The 19,684-nt window shown below is 35.9% G+C and overlaps 1 protein-coding gene across 1 annotated transcript in view; it reads right to left on the bottom strand.

Moving 5' to 3' along the window:
• Window positions 1-18,995, bottom strand: part of LOC110455449 — a 127,424-nt gene extending 108,429 nt beyond the window's left edge. Inside the window, exons 1-2 of the mRNA XM_021505590.1 lie at window positions 18,946-18,995; window positions 16,512-16,632 (exon numbers count right to left, since the gene is read on the bottom strand). Coding sequence (XP_021361265.1) covers window positions 16,512-16,603 — 92 coding nt within the window. The 5' untranslated portion in view covers window positions 16,604-16,632; window positions 18,946-18,995. The remainder of the gene's footprint in view (window positions 1-16,511; window positions 16,633-18,945) is intronic.
• Window positions 18,996-19,684: the final 689 nt, after the last annotated feature.

The raw sequence follows: 19,684 nt of genomic DNA, 5'->3' as shown, positions 1-19,684 counted from the left end.
GGTGTATAATTACCAATACACCACAACACAATGTAGTTGTATGATTAGCAATACACCTCAACACAATGTAGTTGTAGGATTACCAATACACCTCAACACAATGTAGTTGTATGATTAACAATACATCTCAACACAATGTAGTTGTATCATTACCAATACATCTCAACACAATGTAGTTTTATCATTACCAATCCATCTCAACACAATGTAGTGTATGATTACCAATACATCTCACCACAATGTAGTTGTATGATTACCAATACACCACAACACAATGTAGTGGTATGATTACCAATACACCTCAAACCAAGGTCGTTGTATGATTACCAATACACCTCAACACTTTGTAGTTGTATGATTACCAATACACCTAAACACAATGTAGTTGTATGATTACCACTACACCTCAACACAATGTAGTGTATGATTACCAATACATCTCACCACAATGTAGTTGTATGATTACCAATCCACCTAAACACAATGTAGTGTATGATTACCAATACATCTCACCACAATGTAGTTGTATGATTACCAATCCACCTAAACACAATGTAGTGTATGATTACCAATACAACACAACACAATATAGTTGTATGATTACCAATACACCTCAACACAATGTAGTTGTAGGATTACCAATACACCTCAAAACAATGTAGTTGTATGATTACCAATCCACCTAAACACAATGTAGTGTATGATTACCAATACACCACAACACATTGTAGTTGTATGATTACCAATACACATCAACACAATGTAGTTGTATGATTAACAATACATCTCAACACAATGTAGTTGTATCATTACCAATACACCACAACACAATGTAATGTATGATTACCAATACATCTCAACACACTGTGTGACTGACTGCCATTTTATTCTTTCAGCTTTTAAGCTCAAAAACATCAAAGTTATCTTTCTTTAGTAGTAGCATACCATATTTCCTAGAGAAATAAATGAAAATGCACTATTTAATGAGCCTCTTCTTACATATACTACTGAAAGTCTTACATTAACTGTATTAATATCACCTGTTCTTTGTGACCACATTCAACCTGTATTTAATGTAACCTGTTTATTTTGACTGTTTTCACTATTTATAATAAGGTGATAACATTCTACCTGTATTTAAGGACACCTGTTTATTGTTACCACATTCAGCCTGTATGTAAGGCCCCCTGATTATAGTGATCACATTAAACCTGTATTTTCAGGACACCTGTTTATTCTGACCACATTCAACCTGTTTTAAAGGACACCTCTTTATCATGACAACATTCCACCTGTATTTAAGGACACCTGTTTATTCTGACAACATTACACTGGTAAACAATAGCTTCTGTTTGCTTTCATCATGCTAAATTAGCAGCAACATTCTAAACATGTTAAGGAATTAGACTACACCGACCTGTAGCTTGTATAGACACTTGACTACGGAGAGACTCAAAGCCTGTTCTTCCAATTTACCTTGTCAATCTTAATTTGGCCTAGCTCTTTTACTTGATGAAGTTGTAAATGGTTTAATAATATGATTACTGGGTAGTATGAAATGTCAATAACCATACATCGTATTAGCCTGGAATATTCTGCTTTAGACAGTAAATATACAAACTAAATCTATACTCACAATTTTTGTCTGACTTTTTTCCTTCTAGGAACAGCACTTTTCAAGTCTATCATTTTGGAAAACTTTCAAAAAAGATATTTGTCCAGTTATATATGACCCAATGGGAGACTTTCACCGAGATATGTCTGTAGGTAATCCGAATGTAAGGAAATAGGATACAAGTACAGAGATACAGCGTATATATCTCACCACTGTATCAATTCCAGCATCATACCATCATCTCCTTAGGTATCCTGGTCTCAAACCTATCTCAGCACCGAGGGGCTGTACATCCCACAGGTATGTATGACATAGTCTACATATCTCCCAGGAGAGCAGAGACTATAAAGGTAGAACATTTCACCAGGCAAAAAACCGGTAAGATTTATGACCTCTGATTAGCCACTGGTCATAGATCTGACAGCCAATCCCTGACAGTTGGACCTGTGTACATATATATGAAGAATGCACCAATGAACTGTTTATAGCTTTTCCTCGTAACTTTGCCCTGTAGACACACCAAAAGTTACCAGTAATTATCTGTGTGTCAGTTATTACACTATAACACACTTCCAATGTTTATGGTCATCTCTATCACACTGTCTTGGACTGAGCACATCAAATATATGTTAGCGTTGAAGCCCTGAAGTCCAGAAGTTTGTGAATATATATACACAGCAGTAAACCTACCTACACCTCAAACACTTCAAAGATATTCAGTCAGCTTCACACAAGTTTCTTTTAACATCTTTACATACGTATTGTTACCTGCCCAAATGTTTTGGTTAATTTTCTTTTTAATAATTATGCAATCAAACCACAAAATTGCTTACTTGATTGAAACTAATGGGGATTGTTTCCATTAAATACACTTCAAAGTGTTACAGTCATCATAGCTTAGGTGTATATTAATTATTATACAAGTAGTAGTACGGATAGTCCATGTAATTTACTGTAATTCCAGTTCTGGTACTGAAGCATTGGACACAAGTCACAGGTGTGGTACATAGGTGTTAAGTTCCAGAAAGTTCAACACGTTTTTTAGGCTACACACCTACACAACACTTCAACACAGTTTGACTGGTATATATGAAAGTGATTATGGCACAAAATGGGAACTCCTCCCTAAAGACATAGGTGCAAGATGCCAGAGAGGGGGTGTGGGGAGGGGGAACAACAGAAGGGGGAAAATTGATGACTTGGATAAGAACCAGTAGACAGAAATACACAGAGTACAGCACTGTCTTTTCCTGTTATTTTTTTTGCAGCCCCGTAACAAAATAGATAACAGTTTGAAAGAGAAGTTTGTATGAATAAAACGTGATTGAGAAAAGTTAAAGTACATGAGACATTTAGTTTTACCACACAGAAATCCAATTAAAGTATTTCTATGTATGAATTCATTGTTTCTGCACAGTAAAAAGTGGGCATCTGGGCAATGCAACATGCCATTTTGAAATAAGATGAAAGCTTATCAAAGCTGTAGCTTCATGGATATTTGTATTGGTAGTACAGTGAACCGACAGAGGGCCTTCATCACATTGATAAAACAGTCAGGGTCCCCCGTCACATTGATAAAACACAAGTATTCTGGTCAGATGTCAAGATTTGTTATTGGTTACGGTCAATTACAGTAGCCCAATACATCGTAAGGCAAGTAAGTACACTATACATTATAATGTTGTTTTGTTTTCAGAAGACAGAAACTCTGTCTGGAAGAGGTTTTTATATTTGGATAACCCAGACAAACCAAAACTAATTTATCACATCCGATTTAGGAGTTATGTAAGGAAAACAACCGCAATATCTGTTGAAACCAAAACCCACAAAGAAAGACTGTCTATACTGACTTCAACATCATTTGAATAACAAGTCTGTTTTTCTCATTTTGCAGTTTGAGACACATGTTGAGATTCTGGAATTCGCCACATGCAAGAATAAGGTTTTTACACGATCAGGAAGATGCATTAGTGATGTGCATGACACTTCTGGAAATGTTCCAATGAAGGTGTTTCATGTAACAAAAACTACACTCAGCTTCAAATCAAACGGTGAACTGGTCCCAACAAAATGTCTCACCACAAATGATGATTAAGATGTTATCTCAGAAAAAAGACATGGTTGAATGAAAAACTGAATGGTTATCAAATTAAAAACTGAATGGTTATCAAATTAAAAACTGTGAGACCTTTAATTATAAAGATGAGATAGTTCATAGTCTGGTGTGAAAAGGGAGAGTTTTGTATAGTATTAATCAAATAAATTCTGCTGTGCAACTTGGGCAATGAAACGAAATTGAGGGAACACATTAGAGCTACGTCCCTGGGAGTAGTGGACATTAGTTTCATTAGCACAGCTGGACATGTGTTCTATGCTCTTGGAGTGTTGTGTTTTAAATACTGAAGCAGTGAAACCTTTATACAACAGACATTTTAAAAGAAGAACAGAATATTCATATAGTGGAATCTCCAAACACTAGAGTGTCTATACAGCAGAACCTCTATATAACAAAACTTCTATAAAGTAGAACCTATATCCAACCACATTATAATGGAATCTTTTGTATATATATCCTGTATCTATGCTGTGAAACTTGTATACAATTAAACCAGTATATAAAGGAACTTTATACAAAAGTACCTTCATACTTTTTATACAACAGAGCATCTATACAATAGCCTTTTAGTTTCCATTTAACAGAAACTTGATACGATTAAAACTTTCTACTAGTGATGGAACATTAATGGTGGAAATTTCATACAATGGAACTTCACAAAACAAACCTTTAAAAATGAAAAATCCAATTAACAAAATATGCCTTCATACAAAGCAAAGGAACCTTTCTACAATGGAACTTCAATGTAATGAAAACATTCAATTAGCAAGTTATACCATCATACAAAGGAACCTTCCTACAATGGAACTTCAATGTAATGAACAAATTCCAATTAACAAAATATGCCTTCATACAAAGCAAAGGAACCTTCCTACAATGGAACTACAATGTAAAGAAAATTAAAATGCCTTCATAAAGCAGAACCTTCCTACAATGGAACTTCAATGTAATGAAAACATTCAATTAACAAAATATGCCTTCATACAAAGGAACCTTCATAAAATGGAATACCCATACAAGAGAAGCTGAATGTTTACACACAGGTAAAACATAGAGACAGATGTCCAGATGTTACATGTACCAACCAGACAAAATAAACATGTCAGCAAACTCCCTATCAGTCTCAGAGTGACCGATGTCCAGTCAGGATTCTCTGAACATTCCAGCTGTCAGATCTATGAGGCTGGGATGAGAAGGAGTACCCTGCCCACTGATAAAAGCTGAGGGGAGACTGTTATTGTTTATCAATATGTCTGGAGTGAGGTTTCACAAACAGCCCTGTCAATCTTAACACTCTGTCCATTACACTATTCTAAATTATCAATATTTTGTTACCTGGTGTATATTTCTTTGTTTATTCATCATATTTTGGGGTTATCATTTGGCCAATAATATATCATACCAGTATCAAACAGAGACTCCCATATCAGCCTAGGAGCTTGATCGCCAGTATCAAACAGAGACTCCCATATCAGCCTAGGAGCTCATCGCCCCAGGGCCCAAAGCTGGATAGGCTGAGTGTCCAGATGATGGTCATATGATAACACTTTTATTCCAATCACCAAATAGAACTCAATGAACTTGACGACAGATACATATATGTGTTTGTAGTGCAAAAGTAAAAATGCTAGTTTATATCTGCAGTTTCAAAACCATAGGACTTTGAAAAGCTGAAACAATTTTACAGCAGAAGATGAAGGAAAGAAAGAATAAGAAAGAATTATAATAATGGCTTGTTCTTACTGTAATAGGTACTGCTGCATTTGTCCCTTCTATCTATATACCCCTGCAGCCACATATGTGTCACCAAAGATGGCATTTGAATTAGCCCATTATAATTGACCCTCCAGCAATACATGATCAGTCAGTCAAAGGGGACACTACTTATAATGTGAAATGTTTCAGCCAATCAGAGGCCACAGTAGCCACATTGAATCTCGAAACTTAAACATTGGTCATTCAAAGTGTATCCCCCTGTAACTGACAAGTTGTAATTTTAACAGCCAGTCAGAGGCCACTCCATGTTGGCCATTCTGCTAAGCCATTAGTTCCGTTTTACACTCATACAGGGCTTCATGTAAGCATCCCATTCACCAAGGTTTAATACAATTCAGAAAACAAAGCAAAAGTTATAGCACAATCAAATAGCTGTTACGAAGAAAGTGTGGCCTCAATTTTGTATGTCTACTCCCTAACCCCCTTAGCTCATCAATACTTATGTGAATTTAGATTCATTGCATGTAACATGATTACAGAAACATTCCAGATTTTTTTTTTTGGGGGGGGGGGGGGGGATAATAAAAATGATAATAATTTGAACTGTTGCCTATGGGCTAACTAATATCTCCCGCATTCGAGCTGCTTGTTGCCCCAGTAGGGGCTAAATAAATACCCTCAAAACCTGTGTAGTTAGCGCAGGTACTTTTTGAGGCTGAAAATCTGAAAAAAAAGCTTCTACTCGAATATTTTGCACACCAAAAACAAATCTGAACAAAAACTATGTTCATGCTCCGAAATCGATCTTTGAAAATGAAAGACAAACCGCTTGGGATTCTTAGGATTTTATCAGTGAGTTCATACTTATTGTTTACAGGTACAAAAAATGTACAATGATATTAAAAACCAAGCAGAAACTGCATAAAATGTGTATTTTGCTGTTTGTTTTCTTTGAAATATCTCATCACACATAACACACATGTGTGCGCATATCGGCATACATCAATTCATTTTAGCAATATTTTGCATAAAACATTTTACCTGCTTACAAAAACATATTAATTAATAAGTAATTGGATGTGAAGTTACTGCTGGTGCATATCTCTTGGTGAAAGACATAATTAGATACCTTTTATTGACCATAATTACGATCAGTGAGAAGGGCTCATCATGGCGGCTTGGGTATCGTCACTTCAACCGAGGTCATGTCACAGTTCAGATTTAGTTTGGCAATACATTTTGGCGAAACAATTTTTACCTACTCAAAAATTATTAAAATCGGTCACCTGTGGTCATGACTGCTGGTTTGGTGACAAAAACAAGCTGGGTACAGGTAACATTTTTACAAGTAAGTTGACCGGTGGGCATAACCACCAACACCGTCTGGTCCCGGACAAAAGGCCAGGTACGATCGCCATGCTTTAGAGAAAATTATTGACACGTCTTCTCAACACCACCACAGTTAATACAAATTACAATGCAGTAATTAGCTAACACTCTATCTGTGATTACCGATGAACAATAGCTCTACTGAAATTTAATTGAAATTATTTGCAGTCATGATCGACGGACCATGTTGTTTAACGTGAAGACCTACTGCACTATCAGAACTACATACTTGTTTGACTGAAAAGGGATTATAAAAAAAAATGTTTATACTTAAGAAGCATGGTCATTCAATACATCCTCCTCAAATCTACTCGAAGGGAAACAAAATCAAAGCAGACTACACTATTTTTACGATGCTTCATTTAATAAATATTGAAATAATTCACGAGGTTATCGATCACGTGTTTACGTAGTGTAAGACGCGAGATCAACATGAAAGTGAGCCGGGAAAAAACATGGCATATTTTTCTAGGCAATTTGAAAAAAAACAACGAACTTACATGGAATGGAGCCTATAATTGAACAACTACATTTTCTTAATTAAGGGGGGAAATCACCGAGATGTCGTAACGTAAGTTGATCAGCAATTCTCTGGCATCGGAATTGGCTAAACTTTCTTAGCTCGGTTTGATGGATTTAAAGAAGATGTATACCTTTTTAATAATAATTTTCACATGAACTCAGGTAACAACTGTATCTTTTATTGATGTTTGACATAAATAAATTTGTTGATTGTCATTTGTCTTTGAGTTCCTTGTACCATCTCTTGTATCCAAGATGGTGGTGTGCTGGAATCGTCAATCTTTTCCTGAAAAAACTCTTGAAACTGCTTACACTTATTTAGTTTACGCACCACCTACTTTGGGCATTAAATTTCTCAAAATAAACTGCGCAAATTACACAAGTTTTTACGGTAAGAGAAAAAATATAGAGAAAGATCAGGGGTCATGAAAAAGTATAACCTCAGATGTCGTATCGACAGACCAATGGAAAAGACAAGCACCACTTCTGTGACCTTTGACTCAATGATCTTGGAATTTTGTCACAATGTAGCTTGCATCAATGCTACATTTACTACAAGGTTTGTATATACAAAATGCCATAATAAGCCATTTCAGTAACAATGCATCTGTGACCTTTGATAGTATTACCTTGGAAGTTTAATTTATCACAATATAGCCTGCATATTTGCCTATGATACTCTTAATGTATATGTGTATACAAAATACCTACTGTTTCCGAGATAATTAGCCATTTGGGTAAGGTAATTCATTCATTTGGAAGTTTAGGAGGAGTACCTGGTACTATATTGGTAAAAGTTTAAAACGTGGAAAGTTAATCCTGACAAAAAAACATGTTATATATGTTAATGTTAAACATTATTGCTTAGAGTATTACCATAACAAATTTGGAAGGAATTGAATAAAAAAATTCTTGTGTTTTCTTTACAATGTCATGGTCTAGAGACGGTTTATGAACTAAGGGCCATAACTTCGTGAAAAGGGGAGATAACCCAAAGAAAAGTACTTTATGCCCATCTCCAAACTGCAAGGATTGTTTCTTGGAGAGGGCATTTCTAAGTTGAGATAACTTGTGCATAATCCTTTTTCTTGAATGACAAATAAAATATGTTTAAATCAAGGATTGTTATTAGCAAGTTTCATTGAAATCCATCCAGTACTTTAGGAGGAGTACACGGTACTAAATTGCATCCACAGATGGACGGACGGACAACCTGGTTCCAGTATACCCCACCTAACTTAGTTGTGGGGGTATAATTAGAACAAGAGGCCCAATGGGCCTGCATCGCTCACCTGGTATTAATCTCACACTTGTAATCGTAAAAGTGGACTAAAAGTAACAGCTACAGGCAGAATATCAGTGTTTGATTCATAAGAAACTATTAAAAGATTCAAACATATGACGCCTGTGACCTTGAATGTCGAACAAAGAAATTAGGTTGAAATACAGGCCCAATATCAGTACCCTGGGCCTTTTGGTTATTGAGAAGAATTTGTTTGAAGATTTTAAGACATTTGACCCCTGTCACCTTGAAAGTTGGTCAAGGTCATTCATTTGAACAAACTTGGTAGCCCTTCATCCCAGCATGCTACAGGCCCAATATCAGTACCCTATGCCTTTTGGTTATTGAGAAGAAGTCGTTTAAAGATTTTAAGACATCTGACCCCAGTGACCTTGAAAGTGGGTCAAGGTCATTTATTTGAACAACCTTGGTAGCCCTTGATTCCAGTATGCTACTGGCCAAATATCATCATCCTAGGCCTTTCGGTTACTGAGAAGAAGTTGTTCAAAGTAAAAAGTTGACACGGACGGACAGACGGACGGACGACGGACGCCGCACCATGGCATAAGCTCACTTGCCCTTCGAGCAGGTGAGCTAAAAATGTGTCATGTGTCTGACCGTTATCTACTCGTTATATTAACAGTTGACATTGGAAACTTTTTAAACCCCATCTGCACATCTACATTTCACAGTTAGTTTATTTTTTTGGATTCCGGGATATTATCTCCAAAAGCAAGACTGTTGACAGACAGACATTGTTACTATTATAGGGCAATCGCTCCGATGGTGGGCCCTAATAATCATTATTTAGAATAATAAAACACACAGTAAATCAATATGTCCTCTCCATACATATATAGCGCTTCATGCAGCATGAAAATTAAAAAAACGCCATTCAATTCACATATTTACATTTTTACTATAGAACAATTGTTTCATTTTATTTATTTGTTCTTAATAATCAATTTATTTACTGCGTTTTGTATATATGTCGTCCTTTAAACAACATTGGCGGTACAGCCTTATTAAAATAAAATTGGTGCCAATAATTAACCGCAGTCATTTGAGCGTTTGACACAGGGGCATTCTCGAGCTCCATGTTATCTGAAGCGAAGCGACAAGACTCTCATTGAACAAGGTTAATCTATGATGTCATAAGTAAACTACGTGTTACGTCACAAGAGTTAATGCTTTCATACTCGAATGAAATGCATTTCTGCTGGTAATGTTCATATAGTGTGTTGCAGCGCAAATGTAAATATACACATATGTAAGCACTACACAATAACTTTTCATCTTTATACTCCTCCTCCCCTCCCTAAATTTGATTTTGTTTCTGTCAGTGACCCCATGCAAAGTATCAGCCCAACTTCCTCATCACGCAAGCACACATGGGTGCATGCAAACATGCATACACACACATATATGTAACTATTTCACAGAAAAGCTGACAGGCCTATGATAATAAGGGGATCCTCATAAAACCATGTTCCTGTGTATAAAGTGTAGTCTGTGTATCTCCTCCAGGTACCTAAGTACTACTCATCAGTAACAGCCATGTGTTGGGTCTTTATCAATGCTGTAGACCCTTGTATCACAACATTCAGTCCACTAACTAAAATATTATATCATATAAAATGCCATCTGGTTTCCTAGTTCATGAATATGTATCATTGCTATCAATGTTTCTGTAGGGGTGTACCTTGAATATGTATCATTGCTATCAATGTTTCTGTAGAGGTGTACCTTGAATATGTATCATTGCTAAGTAACATCAATGTTTCTGTAGGGGTGTACTTTGAATATGTATCATTTCTATGTAACATCAATGTTTCTGTAGGGTGTACCTTGAATATGTATCATTGCTACCAATGTTTCTGTAGGGGTGTACCTTGAATACGTATCATTGCTATGTAACATCAATGTTTCTGTAGGGGTGTACCTTGGATATGCACAATTGCTATGTAACATCAATGTTTCTGTAGGGCTGTACCTTGAATATGTATCATTGCTACCAATGTTTCTGTAGGGGTGTACCTTGAATATGTAGCATTGCTATGTAACATCAATGTTTCTGTAGAGGTGTACGTTGAATATGTATCATTGCTATGTAACATCAATGTTTCTGTAGGGGTGTACCTTGAAGATGTTAACATTAATATTGACTGACCCAATCCTGAATCTGCCACATAGCAAGATTAATTAATAACCAATATAATAGAACAATGAAAATTTCATTAGGAAATGACTTTTAAGACAGGTTATCAGGGAAGTAGTGGTCAGTAAAACTGATCACACGTAGAACTGTGAGATACAAATATCATAGGGAGCAGGTCATGTTCTACACAATTCCTAGGAAGAGTTCACAGAGATTTTACATATACCAGTAATACCTTGACAACCAATTCATTATTTCACTGTCCTTATTAATCAGAAGTCCTGAATGAGGATAACTAGATCTGAACTATTGCTGAAAGCAGTAGAGAACATATATATATAGTCTACTTGTACTTTAATATTGTCCCCAAACAGCAAACGCAAGCAACTGTTTTGAACAAGGAAATACAAGTAATGAAAGGGTACTTAGGTCAATGTGTGATAATGATGACAAATTAATTGTAATGAATGTTGTATGTAGAGATATTTTGGTCTGATCAGTTTAATATGAAATATTTTCACAATACCGCTGTGTGATGAATCAAATATAACTTATCAAATTTCTGTCATCCTAACTTCCAGTAGTGTAATATTACATTTCTATTGTGACCTCTATTTTTGAAAAAGATATTAAACTTGTTGAATATACTTGCTGGGTCACTTAAGATGGGTAAAACTAAGGACTATTACCCCTAGCGATGGGTGAACCTTAGGACTATTGTCCCTTGAGGTTGGTAAAACTTAGGACTATTGTCCCTTAAGATTGGTAAAACTTAGGACTATTGTCCCTTGAGATGGGTGAACCTTAGGACTATTGTCCCTTGAGATGGGTGAACCTTAGGACTATAGTCCCTTGAGGTTGGTAAAACTTAGGACTATTGTCCCTTAAGATTGGTGAAACTTAGGACTATTGTCAAATGAAATGCTTGAATCTTAGGACTATTGTCCCTTGTGATGAGTGAATCTTAGGACTATTATCTCTTGAGATGAGTTAATCTTAGGACTATTGTCCCTTGAGATGAGTGAATCTTAGGACTATCATCCCTTGAGACTAGTGAATCTTAGGACTATTGTCCCTTGAGATGAGTGAATCTTAGGGACTATTGTCCAATGAGATGAGTGAATCTTAAGACTATTATCCCTTGAGATGAGTGAATTTTAGAACTATTATTCCTTTAGATGAGTGAATCTTAGGATTATTGTCCCTTGAGATGCGTGAATCTTAGGACTATTGTCCCTTAAGATTGGTGAAACTTACTAAGGACTATTGTCAAATGAGATGCTTGAATATTAGGACTATTGTCCCTTGAGATGAGTGAATCTTAGGCCTATTGTCCCTTGAGATTGGTGAAACTTAGGACTATTGTCAAATGAAATGCTTGAATCATAGGACTATTGTCCCTTGCGATGAGTGAATCTTAGGACTATTATCCCTTGAGATGAGTTAATCTTAGGACTATTGTCCCTTGAGATGAGTGAATCTTAGGGACTATTGTCCAATGAGATGAGTGAATCTTAAGACTATTATCCCTTGAGATGAGTGAATTCTAGAACTATTATTCCTTTAGATGAGTGAATCTTAGGATTATTGTCCCTTGAGATTAGTGAATCTTAGGACTATTGTCCCTTAAGATTGGTGAAACTTACTAAGGACTATTGTCAAATGAGATGCTTGAATATTAGGACTATTGTCCCTTGAGATGAGTGAATCTTAGGGACTATTGTCCAATGAGATGCGTGAATCTTAAGACTATTATCCCTTGAGATGAGTGAATTCTAGAACTATTATTCCTTTAGATGAGTGAATCTTAGGATTATTGTCCCTTGAGATTAGTGAATCTTAGGACTATTGTCCCTTAAGATTGGTGAAACTTACTAAGGACTATTGTCAAATGAGATGCTTGAATATTAGGACTATTGTCCCTTGAGATGAGTGAATCGTATGACTATTGTCCCTTGAGATGAGTGAATCATAGAACTATTGTCCCTTGAGATGAATGAATCTTAGGACTATTGTCCTATGAGATTGGTGAAACTTAGGACTGAATTGTAATACTAAGCCTTATCAGCATATGCTTTTTACATTATTGATGTTTCAATGCAATGCATAAAAATTACTGAAGTCTCAATAAAATCATCTCTAATCAATATATTCCATGATGGACTCGACAGATTATTATATACCAAATGAACCTAGAAGTCTGCCTATATCCGAGAAAGAAAATATTTTGATCACTACAGGATTATAGAGGAATTAAAGATGTGTAGCTAGAGATGTTATGCTGGGTTACAGGAAGGTTATGAAAATATTAAGACTTAATATGTTATTAATACTTTGATGGTAGGCAATTTTATTTGCATAAAATTTTGTGTAGCTATGCATGTGTAGCTCTGCATGCAGCAGGCGATCAGACTGCTGTCCGACCAGGCAGTCGGACTGCCTGTGCCTATGTTGTCCGATCAGGCAGTCTGACTGCCTGTGCCTATGTAGGCTATGTTTACATTGGTCTTTTCTTTCGGAACCTTTCTGCATTTATGTATTAACATATCTTATTACTCCCAGAAGGCTCTCGGACTTCTTCAGAAAATACATACCTAATTTGGCACTTGTCTGGTCAAAGCTGACCAATAGAGTTAAGCCAAGTTAAGATAAGGGTCCATGGCTGACCAATGTAAAGAAAGATCCCTACTGGGGAGAACCCCCATGGTCAGCATCTGATATCCCAAGCTACCGCCTCATCACTTTTAAATTCTCTGGCGAGGCGGCAGCAGCTTTGATTTTTGGCCTTCTTTCTAAATTCCCACCCACCCTTACTTTCCCAATTTTTTATCTTTAATTACATTAGTTTTGTTTGTTATATTGTAGATAATGTAGAATTAGCGTAGTAGGAGGACCATAGTTTAAGTTTAAACTACGGAAACAAATAATGATACTGCTTTATTGTTATTACTGTTTTGTAATTATGTAATGCGCAATAAAACATGGTCTATGTTCACCCAAACCAATTTGTATGTTGTTCTTTGCCATAACATGTACATGAGATTGGATTAATAGCAGAGTGATACCACAGATGTAACGGGGCCACTTACACACATCAGTCAGTGTAGAAAATGGAGTCAAAGATATTCCAGTTTGATTACAGGGACATTAAGGTAAGAATTTTAGGAAAGTTAGAAGAACATTCAAGAAATGTCTTTGATCAAGGCTTTAAATTTTTTTGCCAGATCAGGGGATATTTTTGACGAAATGTTACACTTAAACAAATATTAATTGTTCTTTAAAAATTAAAAAAATAGTCAAGCAAATTATAATACAGGGACTATTGGTGCATGTTTTGACATTTGGCCTGCAACACCTATTTATCATCATACTGCAGCAGGTGCATAGTATTATGCTGACAGCTGATTCCAGGTATCAGCAAACACCAGATTAATGCCAGATTGTGTTCTGGGCAGGAGTGATCTCCCCTTACACACAGCTGCCGATGTGCTGTTTCTGGCTGATACTGCATATACATTTAACATTCTTACACAACAAAAACCTGGCCCTAATAGGTAGGGCGTGTTTGGTGTTGAATTAACTACCTAATGGAGCAGTTAATGTAAAATTGACACCTCTGATATGATCTAAGTTTACACAATACACCAACGTAAATCTGTTGTAACCAAACAGTAGATGGGTCTGACACAATTATCTACACCTTATTTTGAAAACTAGATCTGATTATATCGCCACTTCACAATAACAGATAAATCATTTTAAATCATACATTACAAATCTACTACAGTCTGAGTAAACATGTGATTTAAATCAGGTACAAGATTACAGTGCATTTCTATACAATTTCAAATTTAAATGAAACACAATAGACTTAAAATTGTGTTTTAGTGTAGTTTGATATTATCACTACACAAACCATAGAATATGAAACTTCACACCCAGTAAGTTGATAATTCCTGAAAATAATCAGAAAATAATCAGACATGGTACTCAATCTGGATACGAGCACAAATAGAAGGAGTGTTTTCAACTAATCAAGCGAAATTCTGTGAGCTGATTACAACGTGGCATGTTTAATGTTTAAAAGATTGGTAGTTAAGTGTGTGGGGGGATAGGGGCTACTGTATAGGGGCATATTTAACACTACCTCACTAGCAGGGAGCACTGGGGCAACTATTTACCAGGGCACATTGCGATTACTCCTCCATTACCCTTGATCGAGAATGTCCTTTGGTGATGCGAGGTTATTTAAAAGATGATTATTTCTGATAAGACATTACGAAAATGCTCTGTTCTTCATGATGATAAAATAACCACCCATCACTCTGACAGTATCACTAATCAACCTCGGGTCATCTTTGGTAAGAGGCCTGCCTCCATTTTAGTAATTATCTTGATTAAAAATCCAGAGGAGAAATTGATTCAACTATTAATGCTAATCTCAAGGTTATACCAATGTCAGAAGGTCATTGCCTATACCAGATAATCTTGTTCTGACAACTTCAGTAATGAAATATGAGACAGTCCTCCAAGAATGTCCTTGGCACATTGATCCAAGGACCCTGAAATGGTGTCCCTGAGGGGCTGGCATGTCACTACCAATCTAGCCTTTGATATCTGGACCAATGTCACAAGTGACTTGATCATGAATTTGAACCCCTGCCTTAGTCAACTGGTCACCACACACTGTGGTAATGGTCTTGTCCACAGCTGTCGGAGAAAATGTTACAATTAATTTACACCTCACACATACGTCAGATTATACCAGATGCCAGAATACAAGTCTATAGTTGGTAGTGTTCATTTAGCTGATGAAGACAAAAACAATTGGGCCTGAACCTGTAGAATTACCTGAACTGTAGAATTACCTGAACTGTAGAATTACCTGAACTGTAGGATTACCTGAACCCTGTAGAATTACCTGAACCCTGTAGAATTACCTGTACTGTAGGATTACCTGAACCCTGTAGAATTACCTGAACTGTAGGATTAAGCTCTGATGCTAAATAGCATTTGTCACCCTTCTAATTTGTTACACCCTTATCTTGCCAGGGTCTATATTTCTAAAGACCCCGCTTTGCCGGGGTCTATAAAAGCATGTGCGAGGGGAGATAACTCTAACAGAAAATCTCTCTATATAACAACAAAGATGGCGTCCAACACACACAAGCGTTTGAGGTTTGCCAATCATTCACAGGGTGAAATAACCTACAAGCAATCTAAAATGACAACAAATTCAACGAAACAAGCAATGAGGGGCCGCTAGGGTGCTTATTACAAATATGGTTGTGTATTGTCCGAAATATTGCCGAAAAGGTGTCCGGTAGGGGCTATTTTGGTAGCAGTCAAGTACGACTCAAACTCACAAAGTGACTAATAATTTTGGAGAAAAAATGTAATAAAAGATTGTCAGGGTGGCAAATTCGTTATCTCTAGGTTAGGAGGGTTCTACGGGCTCATAGACCCCTCCTTACCCAGAGATAACTAATAATATACAATCAAACCTGTCAAATAAAACACGATCCTGAGGACGTCTTAAATATGGTCTCTTCAAACAGGTGGTCTCTTAATACAGGTGTTGGATGAGCAGGCTTGATTGTTCCTTAACTTTAGTATAAATATGTGAATTTGAAAAAATATATATGAACTGAAGGATTTAGCTGATAAGCTTTATATACCACACCTGTCTCATTAAGGTGTGAAGTTCACATACCTGAGCAGGTGGGAATCCTTTCGTATATGCCAGGGATAATCTTCGTGTCTGTATGCTTTTTTCAGGAGGGGTCCGCAAAGTTTGTTCCCCATATCTCATGGTTTAGCATTTACACCAACACCTATAATATAAAACATACCTGTAATATCACAACGTAAGAATCACAGGTAAAAACACTAATTACAGCTAATCAATATATATCAGAGATAATTAATACCTATAACAGGTTAAATTATTCCTATCACAGGTGATACAGGTACATGTAAAATGCATCACATTTTAATTAATTTCAACACACACCACCTTCAGACGACTTCAATATCTGAGATGAACAAAATCCGATTATAGGACTTTTTCTTATTATTATGCATTAAAAACATTTTGACACTATATGATATAAAGAAATCTCCTTATGTGCTACAGAATGTATGTAATTTCAGATAAAAGGGTCTCAGGATTATCTGCCTTGTTTCATTTAGTCAATGAATATGTTTACAAATGAACATTATCTAGCTGTAAGTTAACTGAATTAGCCACAAAAATAGAATGAAAGGTGGGCATTGTTTAACTAATGTTGGATTTTCAACACTTGAAACATAAAATTATGATACTTATGGTTTTATGTCCAGATCTCTACTTTATTAGTCTATCACTAATCGTTCTTTCACTTTTTGGTATATTCATAAATTCAAATACATTTTTGAGAAAGAAAAATATTCATAATGATTTATAAGTGTACCCTCCAATAAAGATATATCACTTGTCACATATCAGTGGAAATCCTGTACCCTTAAACACCCTGTTTATAACCCACACCTGCACCATCACTGTCTATAGCCCACACCTATACCATCACTGTTTATATAACCCACACCTGCACCATCACTGTCTATAGCCCACACCTATACCATCACTGTTTATATAACCCACACCTGCACCATCACTGTTTATAACCCACACCTGCACCATCACTGTTTACAACCCATGCCTGCACCATCACTGTTGAGAACCCACACCTGCACCATCACACAATCATTGGATGGCTACATAAACATGTGAAAATCTTATTTCTAACTGAGTACCATAGTGTTTCAGTAGTTCTTGTATTTTTTTTTATATTTCTCAGCTGAAACGGCAAGAAACATAAGTAGAAAAAAATGCTAATTGATTTCTTTCAAAATTTAAACTTCTACATTTATATACATGTAAGTTATGTTTGTAATATGACATAAACATACCTTTTGCATTAGGTATCTGTTTTTCACAATTAAATTTAGTCAAAGATAATATAAAATATCTCAAGAAAAAAAGTCCAGAGTAAAGGGAAATAACTCTTACATCCTTCCTTTAATTGTGTCGGTGTGCCTTGTGAAAATAGCTGGTTGTGACAATGATGTTTCTGTTCTATTCTATGAGGTTATCAGTCATGACAACTGATGTCATTCTTTTCTCATTTTGAGGCTTAAATATGACAAAATGAGATTATAACTAACATAGTCAACAAGATATCCCAAATACATCGTGAAAACTAGGTACAGTAAATACAGTCATTACAGGATACGAGTTCATCTGTTGAGGATTTTAGAACTGCTGTGCTATATAGTGTATGTTACATTACTACAGATTTACTGAGTGATGACATGTAAACCAATAAGAAACCTGCAGACTTTTGATCTCCAGATTTAAGGATGAGACACACTTTTTGTGTAACCGTTGTATCTCAAACGATGAGGAGTTTCAAATTGTTCAAAAATTCTGACTTGGACCTGTTTTCCCATTTTTTGAAGCAATATATTTTCTCGCAAAATCACCTTTGATCTACCATTGGGATTAGATCTCCATGTCCACTTGACTATAAAGCAGAGGGCTCATACCCACTGTGTTACCAGCCATGATATTGTACATTGTATAATTAATAAATAGCTAGAAGGATATTTTTTTGCACCATTATTGGTAACAATCTTCAATGGTCAAACTCCCTAAATAGGGCCTCAACCTATAACTCTCTCTGTATGAATAACATATATTTAACAGGAAATGATTTGTCAAAGCCGTTTTCACTGACTTTGAGACAGGAATCTCTAACTTAACTGAATTCGACTGAATCCTTCATAAATGCTTCATGCAATTTACTTGTGACATATCATTTATAAAAGGAATAATTTATAGAATGAAATAAATTCCCCCACAATATAATCAATACATTTCCTTCACAATCAATGACATGGCATCATTTGTCAGATAGTCGATGTCTCTATTCTGTCCTAATTATATAAAGCCAACACATGTTCTTGCACATTTCTGCTATGAGTAGCAAAATATTTTCTTCATATATTTTACATTTAAAATCACTGTTTCTGCAAGAAATCAAATGTTCCAAAAAAACGTTAAAAATCTTAATGTCTGCTATTTAGCGAGAAAAATGATAACTTACTGATGTGCTGTACATTGTATTACGAGGAGGGTCACCAAAGGAAAGATAACTCTATGTACATTTCTCAGAAACCTTTACAAACTTCTGATGGATACCAGTAAATTTCTAAAATAGAAAGTTTGAAAGAGAGTGCCTTGTAAGTAGTGTGTACCTAATGACATGTGAATTACATACATGTGGTACACTTTGGCCTGTCAATCATAACCTAGACAGACTACTGTTATAGCCACAAGCATGTCATAGACTGGGGGGTGTCTGGTACGACTGTACTAACTGCTAAGTCAGACTCAGTAGCAGTTCATGTACATATGAACATGGAGAAAACAAAGCTGAAATCAGAGTTTGTAAATGGAGGGGCTGCAGCAATCCAGGCTTTGTGCCAGAAAAGGGGTATGATATCAACTGACCAGAGCAATTAAATCAAAAGTTCAACTTTGACCAACTTTTGTGAAAATCTGGCTAAAGCCTGCTTAAAGAACCATCAACACATTTATAATATATAAAGTATTACAAGTATGCATAATAGCTCATATTGGAAGGCTACAGAATCTCACGAGGTCAAACTAATTTATAGTTTGTGGATGTCCAGAGCTGTGTATATATATACAATATAACAGTAGAGTATCCCTGATGTCCTCGAGCTGTGTATATATACAATATAACAGTAGAGTATCCTTGATGTCATAGAGCTGTATATATATACAATATAACAGTAGAGTATCCCTGATGCCCTAGAGCT

Source organism: Mizuhopecten yessoensis, unplaced genomic scaffold (genome assembly GCF_002113885.1).
Source record: "Mizuhopecten yessoensis strain PY_sf001 unplaced genomic scaffold, ASM211388v2 scaffold8221, whole genome shotgun sequence".
NCBI lineage: Eukaryota > Metazoa > Mollusca > Bivalvia > Pectinida > Pectinidae > Mizuhopecten > Mizuhopecten yessoensis.
The sequence above is the reverse complement of the archived record's forward strand: the minus strand, read 5'-3'. Positions and strand labels throughout refer to the sequence as shown.